Source organism: Rhinolophus sinicus, linkage group LG04, assembly GCF_036562045.2.
Source record: "Rhinolophus sinicus isolate RSC01 linkage group LG04, ASM3656204v1, whole genome shotgun sequence".
NCBI lineage: Eukaryota > Metazoa > Chordata > Mammalia > Chiroptera > Rhinolophidae > Rhinolophus > Rhinolophus sinicus.
Window position 1 is genome coordinate 153,024,944 of NC_133754.1, and position 18,287 is coordinate 153,043,230.

The window sequence follows — 18,287 nt, forward strand, 5'->3', positions numbered from 1 at the left end:
TCGCGAGAACTAAAGGCTATCTCGTTCACGCGTATAGGGAGGGAGCGAGGAAGGGGCGTTTTCCGGCTGGAAGGAATTTTTTGGGTTTGGAGGAGGGGCGTGAGCTGCTGCTAAATCGAGCGGGAAGAGGCAAAACAGAAATAGGGCGCGCACCGTGGCGGTTCTAGTGCTCAGTCGCGCGGCCGGGGAACCACTGTTTCGCGAGGGAAAGGCGGGATGCCCAGGTCGGTGCTAGGCCCAGATGGATGCCCCAGTTCCCACAGTTTAAACTCGCGTCTCCCTTCCTCCCCGCGACCCACTTCCCGCCCGGGCTGCCTGGCTGCGGGGCGAGCTGCGGGTCGGTAAGTGCAGCCCGCCCGCCCAACGGCCCGGCCCACGCCACGGAAACCAGCTGTTAGTAACGGGCTGCAGCGCCAGTCAGGCGTGGCCCGGGCCGGGGGCGCAGCAGGCGGTTCGCTGCCGGCTCGGGCGGGATCCCGGGCAAGGGGGTCCGGTCCGCCGGGTTGTGGCGGTGAGTCTTGGAGAACTTGTCCCATTGGTTCCTATCTTGAGCCAGCACGCCCGGGAAAGTCTAGGCGTCTCTCCAGGGTTCTCCATTATGACGAAACCTTTCATTCTTTTGCTCTCTTTTGTCTGTCTCTTTTTTTGTTAATGGAGTTTGTGAGGCGAGTATTTTTGTAGTGTCGTCGCTGCATTTAATCTGTGAAAGTTTTCTTGGAGTATGATTGCGTTCATCCAAAATGGATGCAAACCTTAAAAGGCGTTTAGACCCCCCCGTTCTGTTAATTGAACTCTTTAAAGCGCCTACTTTGTGTCAGGGTATTCGGCCATAAAACATCAAAGACCTCGCCCTCCAATGTGTTACCATTTTAGCTTATTCAGTTTACACCACTTGTTTTGTATTTGGTTACTGCTAAGGCCCATGTGCCAAGCTTTGATGATTTCTTTTGTTAAGACACACAAAGTCACTCCGAATCGGTGACAAACCTGGGAAATCGCCAGGCCAGGTAGTACGACATTTCCACATCCCGACTCTTCAACCCTCCAGCTTTCATGCACAAACAACCCCAAACTAACGTTGAAGTTTAAAGATGTTATAATTTGCGAACAGGGCTAAATCCACCATTGTGTGTGTATGTGTGTGTGTGTATAATGATGAATTTGTGCTGATGCATTACATTGTAACTTGATTTCCCTCTTGAATAATTTGCAAAATGGTTGTAACCAGCATGTTTTTTTTAAATGGCCATGATTTCATCTATCCTTTATCTTTTACTTGCCTACCGAGGAAGAAAACTCTTGTTAGGGGGAACTGAGGACTTCATGAATGAAGCACCATGAAGGACAAATATTGGCTGGGAGGACAGATAGTTGTCAGAGCGTAGGGTCTGGGATTGTGGAGTTTATAAAAGGTCTCTTTAAGTGGTAATAAGTTTTTTAAATAGTCTTTTAAAAAGTATTGTAAATACTTTTTAAAAGTAATGTAAGTTGTTGGGAGGTAAAACTTAACTCACATTTTGGTTCTGTCATACATAGTTCAGATTTTTATAAAGTGCTCAACCAAGAATTGATGAGTATATGTAGGGGCTGGATATACTTGGATTATAGAGATACAATTTACCAGTCAGGAATTGCAACATTTAATTGAATCTGGCTTAAAACCTGGGGCATTTCACTAACACTAATAGACACATATAGGGGTAGTACTAATGATGCTTTCTTTCAAGCTAGTATTTCTGTTGTAGCTATCATTTTCTGCCTTGATAAGTGATGAATGGTGAACAGGAATGCAAAGTATGCAGCCCTATCCAGGAACTTCTACCTCCCAATTTTACTGTCTTCTGACTGGACCCTAACTTGTGAAAGCTGGTACCTTTCCTAGATACCATTGTTGTTGTTTTTATCTTTCCTTTTCCACTTGTTTTCTTCTTAACGTTTATAAGTTACTTTTTAGGTTTAGTTTTTAAATAATGGCAAAGTCTGTCTTTTCACCATCCTTTCATCCTTTATTGTTCTGAGCCAAACGAGTATATTATACCTATGCTCATTCAAGGACTTGCCAACTTGATTGATGCATTCAATGGCTCCTGTTTTGTGTAATTAATTGTATGATAATTTTGGACTTCCAGTGAATTCAGAGCTAGTATTACTTAGCTGTGGGATTTACTTTAGATAAGCTAATATAAGTGAGATTGCACACTATCCAAGTGGATGATTATTTGAAATATTATAGCTAACGTTTCCTGAGTTCCCCACCATGTGCCAGACTTCTGCTGGCAGTTTAACCCTTACTATAATCTGTAGTAAATTGTGATTATCTTTGTTTTGTGGAAGAGGAAATTAAGACTAATAAATTAAGGCACATGTCTGAGGTCACATAGCAGAGTTGGGATTCACAGTCTTAAACCTATTCTCTTTCTTTTCCTTACATTAATTATGGGAGATTCACAAATAGCCCCATTGACTATTTCTGATTTCAATCATTAAATATAATTTGTTCCCCCTAATTTTCAGAGAGTACCTTCTCCAAATTCTGGAATTATTTTGTAGTCATCCCAAATGAGTTAAAACATAGATTACCTTTATTTTTTAGATGAAGATAGTGGAAACATGGAGTGATTATAATTTAAATATTTGTTAGTGCTGTTAAGTTTTGGTTATTGGTTGAATGCCATATACAACTAAAGGATGGTACTTCTGCCTCTTTCTGTTTTTTAGAAAATTGGGATACGTGAACCTGATTGAAAATTATAAATCAAATATGCTTAGGTCTTAGTGGTGAATGATAGAATTTTCTTACTCTATGCTGCTCAGTTTCTGCAGTCAAGATCTAGCATGTAGTAGATTATTGTCGTCAGCCAAGTTTAGCATGCACAAACTGTCTTATCAATTTGTTAAATAACATTTTTCATGATTATAAAATTAGTGGAGACTAAGATATATGTAGTTTTATATCTCGCCTTTTTCCTAACAAAATAAAATAGGAACATTTTCATGTCATTAAGTAGTCCTAAAAATTATTTTTAAAGACTCTATAGCCTTCCATTTCATGGATCCAATGTAGTATATTTAATTTTTTTCTAATGTTAAATATTTAGATTGTTTCTGGTATTTTTCCACACTGTAAAAACACAATTATAAACACTCTGGTACATAAATCTTTTCTCTCCATTTCTCATTGTTTTCTTAAGATTGACTTTGGAAAATAAAAAGTGTATCATATGGTATGAACATTTCTTAGTATACAATTTAAAGAGCATACTTTTGAGGATCAGGGGCTGTTTTTTTGTATAAGCAGATGGGAAGTTGTGCTGCCCTAGGTAACACCGTCCCTCTGAATTGCTTCTACCGGCAGTAACTGGTTTACTCAATTTCTTGAGAAAGGGGGGAACGAAAAACCTTAGGAATTCTCTGAAGAAGAATATGCAAGTAATCGAATTTACTAAATTATTAAGGGGCTTGGTTATTGAAATCCAATCTAAGCTTTATAATATAGATCCCACATGATGATAATACTTTTTCCATTTAATTAAAATTTCTAATGAACTTCTTTTCTAACCTGTAGGAAAATAATCCTATTATACATAGAATCATCTTTCTGATTACAATTATTATAACATGCAATTGTGGGGACTATGTCCATGTTCAGATCAATATACCTTCCACTTACTTTGCTGTTAAATGACGAATTCTCTGTAACGCGCATTTAGTAGTCAGTTCCCCACTCCCCCAAACATCTTGACTTTTTGATAAAATATTTGATATTAGCTGTAATTGAATGCTTGTACAATGTTAAGTATCTCAACACATTTGTGTTTTAAAAATATCTTGGTTATCTTTTGGGGTTTTAGTCATTGGAATTTTTTCTTTGTCTAGTTATGATAACAGTATTATAAAATTATAGGATGTCAGTTAGCTTCAGAAGTAGAAATTCAAATCCTACAGGGTAGTACTTGGAGAGAATAATCAATACTGCCACACATTAATAGAATAATTTAGTTGTGGTTTCCTTGAGCAGTGTTTCTCAGAATTTGTAATTGTCACTTGAAAGTTTTGACGCTTCCCATGTTCAACAGCACAAACAAGTGCATATTTGAAATAAATAAAAAATAAATGGATACATAAGCCTTAAAATATCAGTTTGTGATATTTTAAAAAATTTTAAATTTTGTCGTATCTTTGAATTATAACAAAAGTAGTACTTAACCATAACATTGTTTTGAAGCTGTCATAAAGACAGATGCAATAGGTAATGTTAAGTTTTTCTTTCACTTGATTTTGTAAATGAAATAATTTAGGATGTACTTGGTGAGCTTGTTATTTGAGATCTGAGAAAAGCTTGGTCATTATAATAGTGTGCTCTTATAGAATAGCCATTTATGAGTGAGTTTCATATGTCAGTGGGTTTTATATGTAAATGAGGGACTGGCTATAATTTCTCTTTTCACTTAAGTCAACAAGGTCTAGAAAAAGACATAGGAATGGAGAGCAGAATTTATATTCTAGTTCTAGGTCTACTAGGTATGATCTTAATCTTCATGCCTCTATTTCATATTCTCTCAGATGGCAATACCTACCTACCATAAATTATTATTTTGAGACTTAGGTAGTATTTGCAGGTAATACTGCAAATTTGAAAGTATTTTGAAAAAAGTTTAAAGTCTTACAAATAAGGGATTTTAATTTTTGTTACCAGCAAACCCTCATCGTTAATTCTGTGTTTATACACCTGTACCTGCTGGGATACAGGATTAACATCAGAAATTCATCCTTGTTCCTTTTCGCTCCAGTCTGGACCTTTTCAATTTAAAACCAGTCATTCTTCCTTTCTTCCTGGTTCCTTCCTCCTCCTAGAAGTATTTTTTTTTATTATTATTAGTTTCAGGTGTACAAGACAAAGCAAAACTTAGACGTTTATCATTTATATCCCTCACACTGTGTGAACCCCCCTCCCCCCATCCACTATCTCCTAGACGTATTAACAGTATTATCTCCTATTATTTAACAAATTCAGGTAGAAAATAGCATTTGTATTACATGGCCACGTGTAATATTTAGGCATACTGATTTATATAGTATAAAACATCCTGTAAAAAACTTAATTGCAATTGTGGCATTTTTACTTGATAATTCACTTAAATAATTTATAAGTACTGAAGTACACTTTGTCCTGATTTCATTTCACTTAATGATTGTGTGGAGACAGAGCCAGGAGTGCAGTTTCCAGGCTCTCGGCCTTATGTGGAAAGGTGCTCACTTGGGTAGTAAATGGCCATCGACTGTGATTGGATGGCCATCAGCTGTGGCTAGTTGGCTGTCAGCTGTAACCAGTGAGCCATTGGCCCCTAATATAACTGCCGTGACTATGCTAGCGAAAATGGGGCTAAGCAAGAATATGGTGGCTGGCAAGCACCGACTGCAGTTAGCACGGTGGAGTGCAGGTTGCAGATTACAGAGAGGTGGACCGCAGGTTTCAGACAGTGTGGCTTCTGCTTCCTGTGTCTCCAACCCAGCCTCCAGCGAGAGTATAGTGGTATGACTCCCCTATCTATGGCTCCGTGGGTATTCCTTTTTGGCCTAGCCACATCCTGCGTTCTTATATGGGGAGCGGGACCAGAGACCCCCCCCCCCCCCGCAGGCCGCCCCTCATTGACACATGGTGCAGTGAGCAGGGTCTCCTGCACGACAGACTGTCATCACATTAATATAGCACCTTTGGAAATTATACTAGGTCCATTTGCCAGCACTGTTCTGTTTAAATTTTAGTGGAAGAAATAGGTAAATTACTAAATGAGCTCACCTAAGAGCCATGGATCTGGTTTAATTTTTGAGGTTAAAAAAAATAACAAATGGCAATAAGATAGTACTTTGGAATCTTAGGATATAAGTACACATATTTCAGTCTTGATGTCACTAAGCTATGGCTTCATGGAATCATGCTTGGAGGTTTTAATATGCCTTTAATTACATATTTTGATGTTATTTTGTTTTAGGTTTATCTTTTAAGCATACAGCTGGATTTGATTTATTCAATTTGAGAGTATCTTTTAACAGGTGAGTCAATATGTTCATTATCATTGTTGACATTTAGACTTCTTTCTACCATCTTATTTATTGTTTGTCTTTATAGTGTAGTGCTTGCCCATTCCTTTTGTGTCTTCTCTTGGATTGTTTTCTTTATTCGATGTTTTCCTCAGCAAGTTTGAAAGTCAGTTATGATATTTCTATCCTTTTGGTATTTGTCTTCAATTTTTTGATTGGGGGTATAATTTACATTCAGTAAAAGTTATGTTCTTTTTGGTGTATGGTTCTATGAGTTTTGACAAACATAGTCACATCACCATCACTACCACCACCACATCATGATATAGAACAGTTTCATCACCCCCACAATGCCCTTGTGCCCCCTATAGTAAACTCCTCTTCACACCCTCAGCCTTTGGGAACCACTGAGCTGTTTTCTATTTCTATCGTACTGTTACATTTTTCAGAATGTCATATGAAAGTCACTTAGCACACTGCATTTGACATTTGTCTTAGTCTGTTTGGGCTACTATAACAAAATACCATGAACTGGGTGGCTTACAAACAACAGAAATTTATTTCTCTGGAGGCTGGGAAGTCGAGCAAGGCAATGGCAGATTTGGTGGGGTTCTGGTGAGGACACACTTCCTGTTTCATGGATGACCATCTTTCTGTTGTAACCTCCCATGGCAGAAGGGGCAAGGTGGTTCTGGGGGTTGGGGGCTCTCTTTTATAAGAATCCTAATCCCTTTCATGATGGCTCTACCCTCATGACCTCTAAGCATGTCCCAAAGGCCCCACCTCCTAATACCATCACATAGAGCATTAGGATTTCAACATATGAAGTTTGGGGGGGACACAGTGTATAGCAACATTCATCCAAGTTATTGTAACTATTAGTAGTTTATTCTTTTTTTAATTACTGAATAGTATTCTATTGTAATGCTATACCACAATTTGTTTATCTATTCCCAGTTGAAGGATGTGGGCTTCCAGTTTTTGGTGACTATAAATAAAGCTGGTACAAACATTCACATGACAGGTTTTTAATGAGTGTAAGTTTTCATTTCTCTGAGTAAATACCTAGTAATATGATTGCTGGGTTGTATGGTATAAGCGTATATTAAACTTTCTGTGAAGATGCTCATCTGTTTTTCTATGAAACTGCTAAACTGCTTTCCAAAGTGGTTGTGCCATTTTGCATTACCGCCAGTAATGTATGAGCACTCCAGTACTTGGTATTGTCAGTTATTTTGTATTTTAGCTATGCTAATAGATATGTAGTTCACACTGTGATTTTAATTTTGCATTTCCCTAATGTCTAATAATAATGAGCATTTTTAATGTGTTTACTTGCCATCTGCATATCTTCTTTGGTGAAATGTCTATTCAAATCTTTTGCTCTTAAATTTTTATTGGGGAACAGTGTGTTTTTCCAGGACCCATCCGCTCCAAGTCAAGTCGTTGTCTTTTAGTCTAGTTGTGTAAGGTGTGACCCAGCTCCAAGTCTAGTTGCTGTTTTCAGTTTAGTTGCGGGGGGGAGGAGTGCAGCCCACCATCCCATTTGGGAATTGAACAGGCAACCTTGTTGTTAAGAGCTGGCCTTAACCAACTGAGCCATCCAGCCTCCCCCTTTTGCTCATTTTCAAATTGGATTTTTTAAATTGAATTTTAGAATTCTTTATGTATCCTGGATAAAAGTTTTTTGTCAGTTATGTGCTTCTCCCAGTCTGTGGCTTGTCTTTTGTGTGTATGTGTGGCTTGTCTTTATACTCTTAACAGTGTCTTTAACAGAGTAAAATTTTGATGAATCCCAATTTATTAATCTCTTTATGAATTATGCTTTTAGTGTTATATCTAAGAAAACTTTTAAGAAACCGAGGTCACACAGATTTTTCTCCTAACTTTTTTTTTTAATTAAGGTATAATTGACATGTAACATCACATTAGTTTCAGGTGTACGACACAATGATTTGCTATTTGTATACTTTGGGAAATGATCACCACGATAAGTCCAGTTAACATCTATCACCACACAGTTACAAAAAATATTTTTCTTATGATGATAGCTTTTAAAATCTACTCACTTAGTAACTTTCAAATATGCACTGCAGGGGCAGCTGGTTAGCCCAGTTGGTTAGAGTGGTGCTCTTAACAACAAGTTTGCTGGTTTGATCCCCACGTGGGCCACTGTGAGCTGCACCCTCCACAACTAGATTGAAACAACTACTTGACTTGGAGCTGTTGGATCCTGGAAAAACACATTTAAAATAAAAGCTGAAAAAAAAATGCACTATAGAGTTATTAAGTGTAGTCACCATGCTGCACATTACATCCCCATGACTTATAACTGGAAGTTTGTACCTTTTGACCACCTTTACCCATTTTGCCCACCCTACTTCGGCCAAACATCAACCTGTGTATCTATGAACTTGATATTTTTCTCCTAACATTCCTTATAGATATTTTACAGTTTTAGTTTTCACATTTAGGTCTATGATCCATTTAGAGTTTCTATACATGTTGTGAGGTGTTGGTTGAGGTTTGTATTTTTGCATATGGATGTCCAGTTTCAGCACCATTTCTTCAAAAGACTCTCCTGTTTCTATTGAATTGCCTTTGCAACTTTGTAGAAGGTCAATTGACTATATATGTGTGTGGGTCTATTTCTAGCCTGTCTTCTTATTGCCCTATATGTTAATCCTTTTGCCGATGTCTCACCGTCTTAATTACTGTAGTTTTATATTAAGTCTTGAACTCAGATAGTGTGAGTCCTCTAACTTTGTTTTTCTTTTTCAAAATTATTTTGGCTATTCTAGTTCCTGTGCCTTTTCATGTAAATTTTAGAATCAGCTTGTCATTTTTCACACTCAAAAAATTCTGGGATTTTGAATGGAATTGCATTGAATCTATAGATCAGTTTGGGGAGAATTGAAACCGTAATATAGAGTTTTCAATGCTGGCTTATCTCTTCATTTGTTTGGGTTGTCTTTGATTTCTTTTACAAGTAGTTTGTAGTTTTCAGTATACATATCCTGCACATACTTTGTTAGATTTAAATTTTTGGTGCTATTGTAAATTGTACTGTTTTGTTCATTACTAGTACAGTTGAGTCTGGTTATGTGTGGTAGTTATAAAGTCACTGTGAACAGAGAATTAGGGAGTACTGAACCACTGCTCCTAGGAGAAATATAAGTTAGGTTCCTGCAAGCCTCTGATTATGACATTTTCATCAGCTGATCAATACATAACCTTTTTTTGTGTGTGCATTTCTGTTTAAAGACACTTTATTCAATACATGTTGATTCATTAACATTGAATTTGTGACCAATGGCACTATAGCTCACACCTGATTGAAGCTTAATCTAACACATTATTTTCCATGTGACATCACAGCTTTATTGCACTTAGGAACACTAGATAGCACTTTAGCACTATGCTAGAGGGCCATTTTAAACAGTGAAATCATCAATAAAAAGCACAAAAGTGAAAAATGTAGCACTAAATAGAGCATGAAAAAAAGAAAGACAGAATGAAAAAGGCAGTTTGCATCTTGCTAACTCATTTACCAGGTGATGTATCTTTTTTGTAGATTCTTTGGCATTTTCCTCATAAACATTCATGTTATCTGCAAATAGGGGTAATTTTATTTTTTCATTTCTCACCTTCTTCCCTCTTGATTCCCCCCCCGCCCTTTTTTTTGTTGTAGTAGAAAACATAACAAATTTACTCTCTTAGCAATTTTTAAGTGTACATTATGGTATTGTTAACTATATGTACCTTGTTGTATAACATCTCTGGAACTTATTTTTCTTGCATTAATGAAATTCCATATCCATTGAACAACTGTCCGTTTCTCCCTCCCTTCAGCCACTGGCAACCACAATTCTTATTTTACACTTCTATGAGTTTGATTACTTTAGGTACTTCATATAAGTGGAATCATTCAGTATTTGTCTTTTTGTGAATAGCTTATTCCACTTAGCATAATGTCCGTAAGTTTCATCCATGTTGTAGCATATAACAGAATTTCCTTCCTTTTTTTTTAAAGCTGAATAATATTTCTTCTTATGTATATACCACATTTTCTTTATCCGTTCATCTGTTAATGGACATTTCGGTTGCTTCCACGTTTTGTCTATTGTGAATAATGCTGTAATGAACATGGGTATGCAAACATCTTTTTGAGATTCTGTTCTCAATTCTACTGGGTATATACCCAGAAATGGGATTGCTGGATCGTATGATAGTTCTAGTTTTCATTTTTTTGAGGAACTTCCATGCTGTTTTCCATAGTGACTGCACCATTTACATAAGGATTCTAATTTCTCCACATCCGCACTTTTTTTTGTTTGTTTGTTTGCTTGTTTTCTTGTTAGTGGCCATCCTAAGGGGTGTGAGGTGATATCTCATTGTGGTTTTAATTTGCATTTATCTTATGATTAGTGCTGGTGAGTATCTTTTCATTTGTTGGTTATTTGTGCGTCTTCATTAGAGAAATGTCTGTTCAAGTCCTTGGCCCATTTTGAAATTGAGTTGTTTGTTACTGAGTTGAGTTCTTTATATGTTCTGGATATTTACTCCATATCAGATACATAGTTTGCAAATATTTCCTCCCATACTGTAGGTAGCTTTTTCACTCTGTTGTTTCCTTTGCTGCAGAGTTTTTAAATTTGAGACAGTCCTATTTGTCTATTTTTGCTTTTGTGAACTGTGTTTTTGATGTCATATCCAAGAAATCATTGCCCATTGCAGTATCATGAAGGTTTTCTTCTAGGAATTTTATAGTTCCATGTCTTAAATTTAGGTCTTTAAAACATTTTGAGTTAAATTTTGAATATGGTGTAAGGTAAGGATCCATTCTTGCATGTGGATATCCAGTTTTCCATCACAATTTGTTGAAGAGACTATCATTTCCCCATTGTGTAGTCTTGGCACCCTTGTCAAAGTTCATTTGATCATACGTATATGTGAAGGTTTATTTCTGGACTCCAGTCTATTCCATTGGTTCATATATCTGTCTTGATGCTTTTTTTTTTTCTATTTTAATCTATATACCTTTTATTTCTTTTTCTTGTCTTACTGCACTGACATGGGCCTCCAGTACAATGTTGAAATGTTGAGAGTGGACATTTTTGACTTATTTCTGATTTTAGGGGGAAAATTTTTTCTTTTCTACCTTTAATTTTGCACATTTTATTTATTTATTTATGTATTTATTTATTTATTTATTTTAAGCAGGGCACAGCTCACATTGGCCCATGTGGGGATTAAACTGGCAACCTTGGTGTTATTAGCACCACACTCTAATCAACTGAGCTAACAGGCCATCCCTATACCTTCAATTTTAAAAGATAAATACTCTTATACTATTTTGTTCATTGTTAGTAGCAGAAATGAAAAACTCAGTAGAACACATGAAAGTTAAAGATAAGACAATCTCCCCCCAAATTAAACATCAGTACAAAGAAATCAGTGGAACATAGGAGAAGATAAAAGAAAATAAAAGTCTTACATGTATCATTTAATAGATAACACTTTAAATAATTGTTTTGAGAAATAGCAATCCTCTGCCCTTCTTCTCCTTTGTTCCCTTCCCCAGAGGCAGCCACTTTCATCTTTTCTAGCTGATTCTTTTTTGTATTTACTTCTATAGCTCTGGAAACCATGCAGATACTGCTACTTCTGATTTTTTGGTTTTAGGCATATCTATTGACTTTCACTACGGAGATGCAGATTTAGCTCTTTTCCACCTACCTTTCTCCCTGTACCTTTACCCTCACACATATTTGTCCATCTTGCTATTAGCTATGCTAAAATTGGTGTCAGATTAGTATTTCGAGTGTATATTATTATGACTGTGTACATGTTATTTACAATTAAGCCATGCAGCATACAAATATTACTTTTTCCTGTACAACATTTTGTTTTCTCTTGTGTTACCTTTTTTCTGTTAGTTTTCTGTGTATTTTTCATTAATTCAGCTCCTGACTCCTCCAGTTATTTAAAACTCTGTTGTACATTGAGCTACATCAATGTTCTAACTGTCGAGTTTCCCTGAAAATAAGACCTAGCCGGACCATCAGCTCTAATGCATCTTTTGGAGCAAAAATTAATATAAGACATGGTATTATATTATATTACATTATATTGTACTGTACCCGGTCTTATATTAAAATAAGACCAGGTCTTATATTAATTTTTGCTCCAAAAGACGCATTAGAGCTGATGGTCTAGCTAGGTCTTATTTTCGGGGAAACACAGTAACAGGTGTAAACCAAGAAAGAGAAAGACATGAAATTTTGGAAACAGTGGTCTTACACAATTTCATCTTCTTGAAAAATAATCTTTCCTGAGGCCCTTTGGGCTGTTTGCCTTTACATCCTGCAAATAACCCTTTACTATAATATTTTGCCTCTCTTGTTTTAGATCGAGGATATCGTGTCTTCCTCTTTCTTGATTTATTCCTGTTATGTTATAACACATCCTCCATTACAAGAATTGTTTTAGACAATGCTGATCTGAAAATGTTTTTACTCGATTGATACTTTGTCTGGGTAGACACTTCTAGGTTGGAAATAATTTTCATTCAGAAATTCGAAGGAATTGCTCATTTACCTTATAGCTTCCATTGAGAAATCTAAAGCCATTTTCATTCCTGATATTCTGAATGTGACCTCTTTGTTGTTTGTTTTCCCTTTCTGGAAGCTTGCAGAATCTTTTTTCCTGTGTTCTAAAATTTTGTAAAGACATGCCTTGTTATATGTCTGTTTTTATCCATTGTTGTTGGGTCCTTTTCATCTGGAAGTTCTTCTTTAAGTTCTAGAAATTTTTCTGAATTTTTTTCTTTGATTATCACCTTCCCCAAACCCCCATATTCCATTGATATCTTTGTACTGATGTGTTACTTTTCTAAGAGATTTTATTATTTTCCGTGCATTCTACTGTTTTTCATTTCTGCTATCATATTTTAAATTTCTGAGAGTTGTTTTTTGTCCTTTGAATATCCCTTGTTATAGCATCCTATTCTTATTCATTGGATATGATGTCTTATTTCTCTGAGTATATTGATAGCTTTTTTGAAGTTTTTGTCTCCCTTCATGGTCACTTCACTGCATTTTTTTCTGTTTGATGTGGTTTCTTATTAGAGGTCTTTTGATATCTTGTTATAATTAAGTATGGGAAACTAGAAAGAATGCTGGTTGGAACTCTGAGTCCGTTGATGCAGTCTCAAAATAGGCTGTTTTATTGGAGAACCTCTCATGTTAGTATCTCTAGGTCTTTTCCGTTAAGGTGGTAAGATTGCGTAGAGGAAGATTTTCTAGTCTCCTTCTAGGAGAGTATAGGCCTACTCACTAGTATTTCTGGGAGCTTTGTAGAGGACGAGAGTAGCATGTGTTCAGCCTTTAGTATTTAAGAATTTATTTGTTCTCCCTGTTTTCATTATAATACCTTCAGCAGTACTTTGATGTCCTAAATAGACTCTGTTTTACACCTCCAGAAGGTAGAAGGAGCAGTTTCTCTGACATGGGATGGAGATGCCACAGTCTTAATGTCTTAAAGAATCTTCTAATAAACCTTGTTTTTAGAGTGCCCTTTACTTCCAAATGTATGTCTAAGAAAGAAGAAGTCAGTATTGAATACATATGTGGCTTAAGCTAAAAGACATAGGAAACCAGATGATGTATATACCAATTAAATTTCTAAGAAATACGAGGTAAAAAATGAAATCTTTGGATAAGCTTTAAGTTTGTACAAAGAAGCAAGATTTGCTGTTCTTCAAAAGTGAAGGGACCTACTACATAATATACAGAAATAATTTAATACCTTTTCACAAGAAATAGCTCGAGCTTTGCTTTTGCGTCATATTCCACGAAGGCATCTATAATGCTAATCCATGGAACAGGTGCTTCTTTCTTCTTCTCTAACCTATTTATGCGGTAGTTTTCATGGATTTCTGGCCCATGTTGCATGTAAGACAGAGAGGTTATCTGGGACTTTATCCTTGTTCTGTCAGAAGTAGGTCTGAAGGGTTGTCGTCTTCTGGATCTCCTCCTCCACCTTAGTGCTGCCACTGCCATGGGATACCAGAGCCCCAGCTTCCCTCCTTGGCCTTCAACTTTTTCTCCTTCTGCAGGCCGTGTGTTCAATTTCAGCCTAAGCTGCTTTGGCCTGCTTCAGCCTCTGGTTACTTAGGGGCCTTGGACACCTGGGCAGCCTGTTTCTTGTCCTACAACAGCTGCTGGGTGCCCTGCAACTGACACCATGGAGGTCGTGATTTTGAGGTTGAGGTGAGAGGCCTAAGTGGGCTGGATTGCCCCTTGGGTCAGCTGCCCCAGCTGCCCAAGATCTGTGCCTGGGCTGTGCCCTGCCTGCCGTCCTCTCCAATCTCCTTTAATTTTCACAGTAACCCTAGGAAGTACATACTATATAGACAAGGAAACAAGCTTAGAATGTGTTAAGTTTCTCAAGGTCACTTGCTTCTGTTTCTCTCACTCCAAACCTCATGTTTTTATTCTATATTTCCTATGCTCTGCCCTGATTGGTAATAGGAACCTGAAAAACCATACCATTAAACTCTTGCACTCGTGCAAATAAGTGATTCTTTTTGCAACTTTCTCTTATAACCCTTACTGCTTCTTGTCTTAGCTCCCAGGGCTATTTTTGAGCAGTAGAGGTTACAAGTACTCACTGAACAACCAGTTCCAAGTCCTGTCATCAAACCGTATGCTCCTGTTCCAAATGGTAAGTTTTCTTATGAAAGTATTAAAACATATAAACTCTAATTCTTAGCTATCTTCACCTGTAGAAGGAAAAAATATACTTTTGTGAACACAGGGTTAATTAGTCTTTACTGTTTTATCATACTGAAAAAATCAGAAGTATATTTGCCTGGTAGGACTGTTGAGAATTATTTAGCCAAACAAGTAAGATGCTTTGCATCAGCTCAGAATTTATTGTTATTTGTTACAATTTTATCCTTAGACCATATATTTAAGTGCTGTATGGTTAAACACAATGGTAAGTTTTAATAGAGTATGGATTATGGATATGAAAATAATCTTAGTGAATATCGTTTTCTAACTACATTTTAAATTACAATCTGATTATTAATATAATAATCACTGTTTAGTGTGTGTCTATCATAGGTCTGACATTATGATTTACAAATGTTAATCATGTAATCCTCACAACAACCCTGTAAGATAAATGGTGGTGTTGACATTTTAAAGATGAAAAGACTGGGTGAGAGAAGTTAAGAAATTTATATTAGGTCACAGAGCTTGTAATTTGACAGAGCTAACTTTCAAACCTTTTGCTTTTCTCATACCATTTGATTGCTTATGGTATTTAAATTTTGGCTGTGTAGAAAGTCAAAGAATTTTAAGATGCTGAAGAGAGAAAAATCAAAAGGGTATAGTTATGCCTATTTGTGCAATAATGTACAGAATTATAGAGACTATAAGTGTACTGAATTATAATTTTTTTTTTTTTTTTTTAGGTTACAGCTGTATATTTTTCATTTTAAAGAAATGAGTGTAACTAATATTGCACTAAGAGTTGAAACCTGGCTTTTAGCTACATGGCATGTTAAAGTACCTCTAATGTGGTTGGAAGCTTGTGTTAACTGGATTCAAGAAGAAAATGAAAATGTTAATTTGAGTCAGGCACAAATGAACAAACAGGTGTTTGAGCAATGGCTCCTTACCGATCTGAGAGATTTGGAGCATCCTATTTTACCTGATAGCATTTTAGAAGTTCCAAAAGGAGAACTGAATGGATTTTTCGCTCTGCAGATTAATTCATTGGTTGATGTAAGTCAACCTGCATATTCTCAGATACAAAAGTTGAGAGGAAAGAATAATACAAATGACCTAATTACAGCTGAAACGCAAGTTACCCCAAAACCTTGGGAAGCAAAGCCTTCACGAATGTTGATGCTACAGTTAACTGATGGGATTGTACAAATGCAGGGAATGGAATATCAGCCTATTCCAGCTCTTCATAGTCATCTTCCTCCAGGTACAAAAATTTTGATTTATGGAAACATTTCTTTTCGTCTTGGTGTTCTCTTATTGAAACCAGAAAATGTGAAGGTGTTGGGAGGAGAAGTGGATGCTCTTTTAGAGGACTATGCACAAGAAAAAGTACTTGGAAGATTAATTGGGGAAACTGATCCTATAGTTTCAATCATACCAAATAATTCTAACCAAAGCATCCCCAGAATTACAGATGATCTAGGTCTTGTGTTAGAGCCTTCTGATGAAGAACTCTTGGCAAGTCTTGATGAAAATGATGAGCTTGCAGCAAATAATGACACCTCCTTGGAAAGAAGATGTTTCAGCACAGGTAGTTCTTCAAATACGATTCCCACAAGACAGTCAGGTTTTGAACCAGGACTTGTTATTTCTCCAAGACTCAATGAAAAACCACCAAATCAGTCTGTGCATTTCACTGATGGGGAATTAGATGACTTTTCATTGGCTGAGGCCTTGCTTTTGGAAGAAGCTGTCCAGAAAGAACAAGTGGAGATTGAAGAATTGCAGCCATTGACTTTGAACAGAATCACAGATGACAGTATAGAGAGATCTTTAGATAAACCTAATACTCCAAGTAATTTTTCTTTGATTTTCAAAAATGGAAATAATTGGAATGAAAAAAATTTATCTGAACAAATGACTAATGAAGACAAATCTTTTAGTTGTCTGTCTCCTAGATACCACAACAATAGTGTGTTTTCAGTTAATTGTAATGTACCCCTTCCCCATAATTTTACAAATAAAGGTAAGAATTCAGAGACAGATAATAAAGTAAAACAAACCATCGGCAGTTCAGAGGGACATTCCTTAAATAATAAAATATTAAATGGAGAAATAGTCAGTTATGTACCAAAAAGGAGTTCACAAATTTCTGATGAAAATGATCACCATTTACAGAATTGTTCTTTAAGATCATCAGAGAACAGCACTAATCTTTTTATTGCCATGGATTTGTATTCTCCACCCTTTATCTATTTGTCTGTTCTAATGGCCAACAAACCAAAGGAAGTTACAACAGTGAAAGTCAAAGCATTTATTGTAACCTTAACTGGAAATCTCTCAAGTTCTGGTGGCATTTGGAGTGTAACAGCGAAGATTTCTGATGGTACTGCATATCTAGATGTAGACTTTGTAGATGAAATAATTACTAGTCTGATAGGGTTTTCAGTACCAGAAATGAAAAAGTTAAAAAAGGATCCTCTTCAGTATCAAAAGTTCCTGGAAGGTTTGCAGAACTGTCAGAGAGAGCTAATAGATTTGTGCTGTCTAATGACTATTTCGTTTAATCCCTCCTTGTCTAAAGTAATGGTACTGGCATTACAAGATGTTAATGCAGAACACCTTGAGAACCTAAAGAAGCGATTGAATAAATAATTTACTAAAATAGTATTAGAAAACAACGAAATATTTAGAATTAAATTTGTCCTTTTATTTTTGAAACTTTATTTTCGTAAAAAGGAATAAGGAAGTTTCATGACTAATTTCAATTTCATTTAAAAATGTTTAATCATGTTTGTGTTTTTAGGTTTTTAAAATAAATTTTTTATAACAATTGTTAGATGAAGGAATTTGGTTTTGAGAAGTTTGTTTTCTGCGCATAAGATGACTTTGGGGTGGCCAGTTAGCTCAGGTGTTTAGAGCACAATGTTCATAACAACAAGGTTGCCGGTTTGATCCCTGCATGGGCCACTGTGAGCTGCGCCCTCCACAACTAGATTGAAACAACCACTTGACTTGGAGCTGATGGGTCCTGGAAAAACACACTTAAAATAAATAAATAAATAAAAATTGCTGAAGTATTATACTGGTGTTTACCAAGTGTGTCATATTGTTGAAAGTTCACAATTATAAATAGGTTGAGTACTCAAAAAGATTTGTTTATATTATACTTAGGAAAATGTAAATCCAGTAAATCAGAATGTCAGGTTTTCAGATGCCAATTGTTTTGCTGATTTTTATTTTGCTCTTGTAAATGTCTGGCATGTTTAAGTGAAATAATTATGTTCACAAGATACCATTTCAGAGAATATATTGAATGGTTAAAAAAACCTTTGTTTCAAGGATAATTTATTTTAAAAGGCATAGTGAAAACTTCATTACTAAGGTGCGGTAAATATTTCATTTTTTTTGGACTAAAATAAGGTATTTATCCATGTCTTTAGATGTTATCCCCTTTCTGAATTAGCTCTACATGTAAGCCTCTCGTTCTTTTTTTGGAAGTGC

The 18,287-nt window shown here is 36.2% G+C and overlaps 1 protein-coding gene and 1 pseudogene across 2 annotated transcripts; one reads left to right on the top strand and one right to left on the bottom strand.

Moving 5' to 3' along the window:
• The first annotated feature begins 46 nt into the window (after positions 1–46).
• RMI1 (RecQ mediated genome instability 1) lies at positions 47–17,868 on the top strand. 2 transcript variants are annotated; one of them, XM_019750086.2, is made up of 4 exons: positions 47–224; positions 5,994–6,054; positions 14,674–14,769; positions 15,527–17,868. In XM_019750086.2, the coding sequence occupies exon 4, from the start codon at positions 15,558–15,560 to the stop codon at positions 17,436–17,438; it is 1,881 nt and encodes a 626-aa protein (XP_019605645.2). In that variant the 5' UTR covers positions 47–224; positions 5,994–6,054; positions 14,674–14,769; positions 15,527–15,557; the 3' UTR covers positions 17,439–17,868. The 2 variants fall into 2 exon arrangements, with proteins under 2 accessions (XP_019605645.2, XP_074186702.1); XM_074330601.1 differs by lacking the exon at positions 5,994–6,054 and having other exon boundaries at positions 121–224; positions 15,527–17,622.
• On the bottom strand, positions 13,845–14,743 carry LOC109457301 (V-type proton ATPase subunit G 1; annotated as a pseudogene).
• Positions 17,869–18,287: the final 419 nt, after the last annotated feature.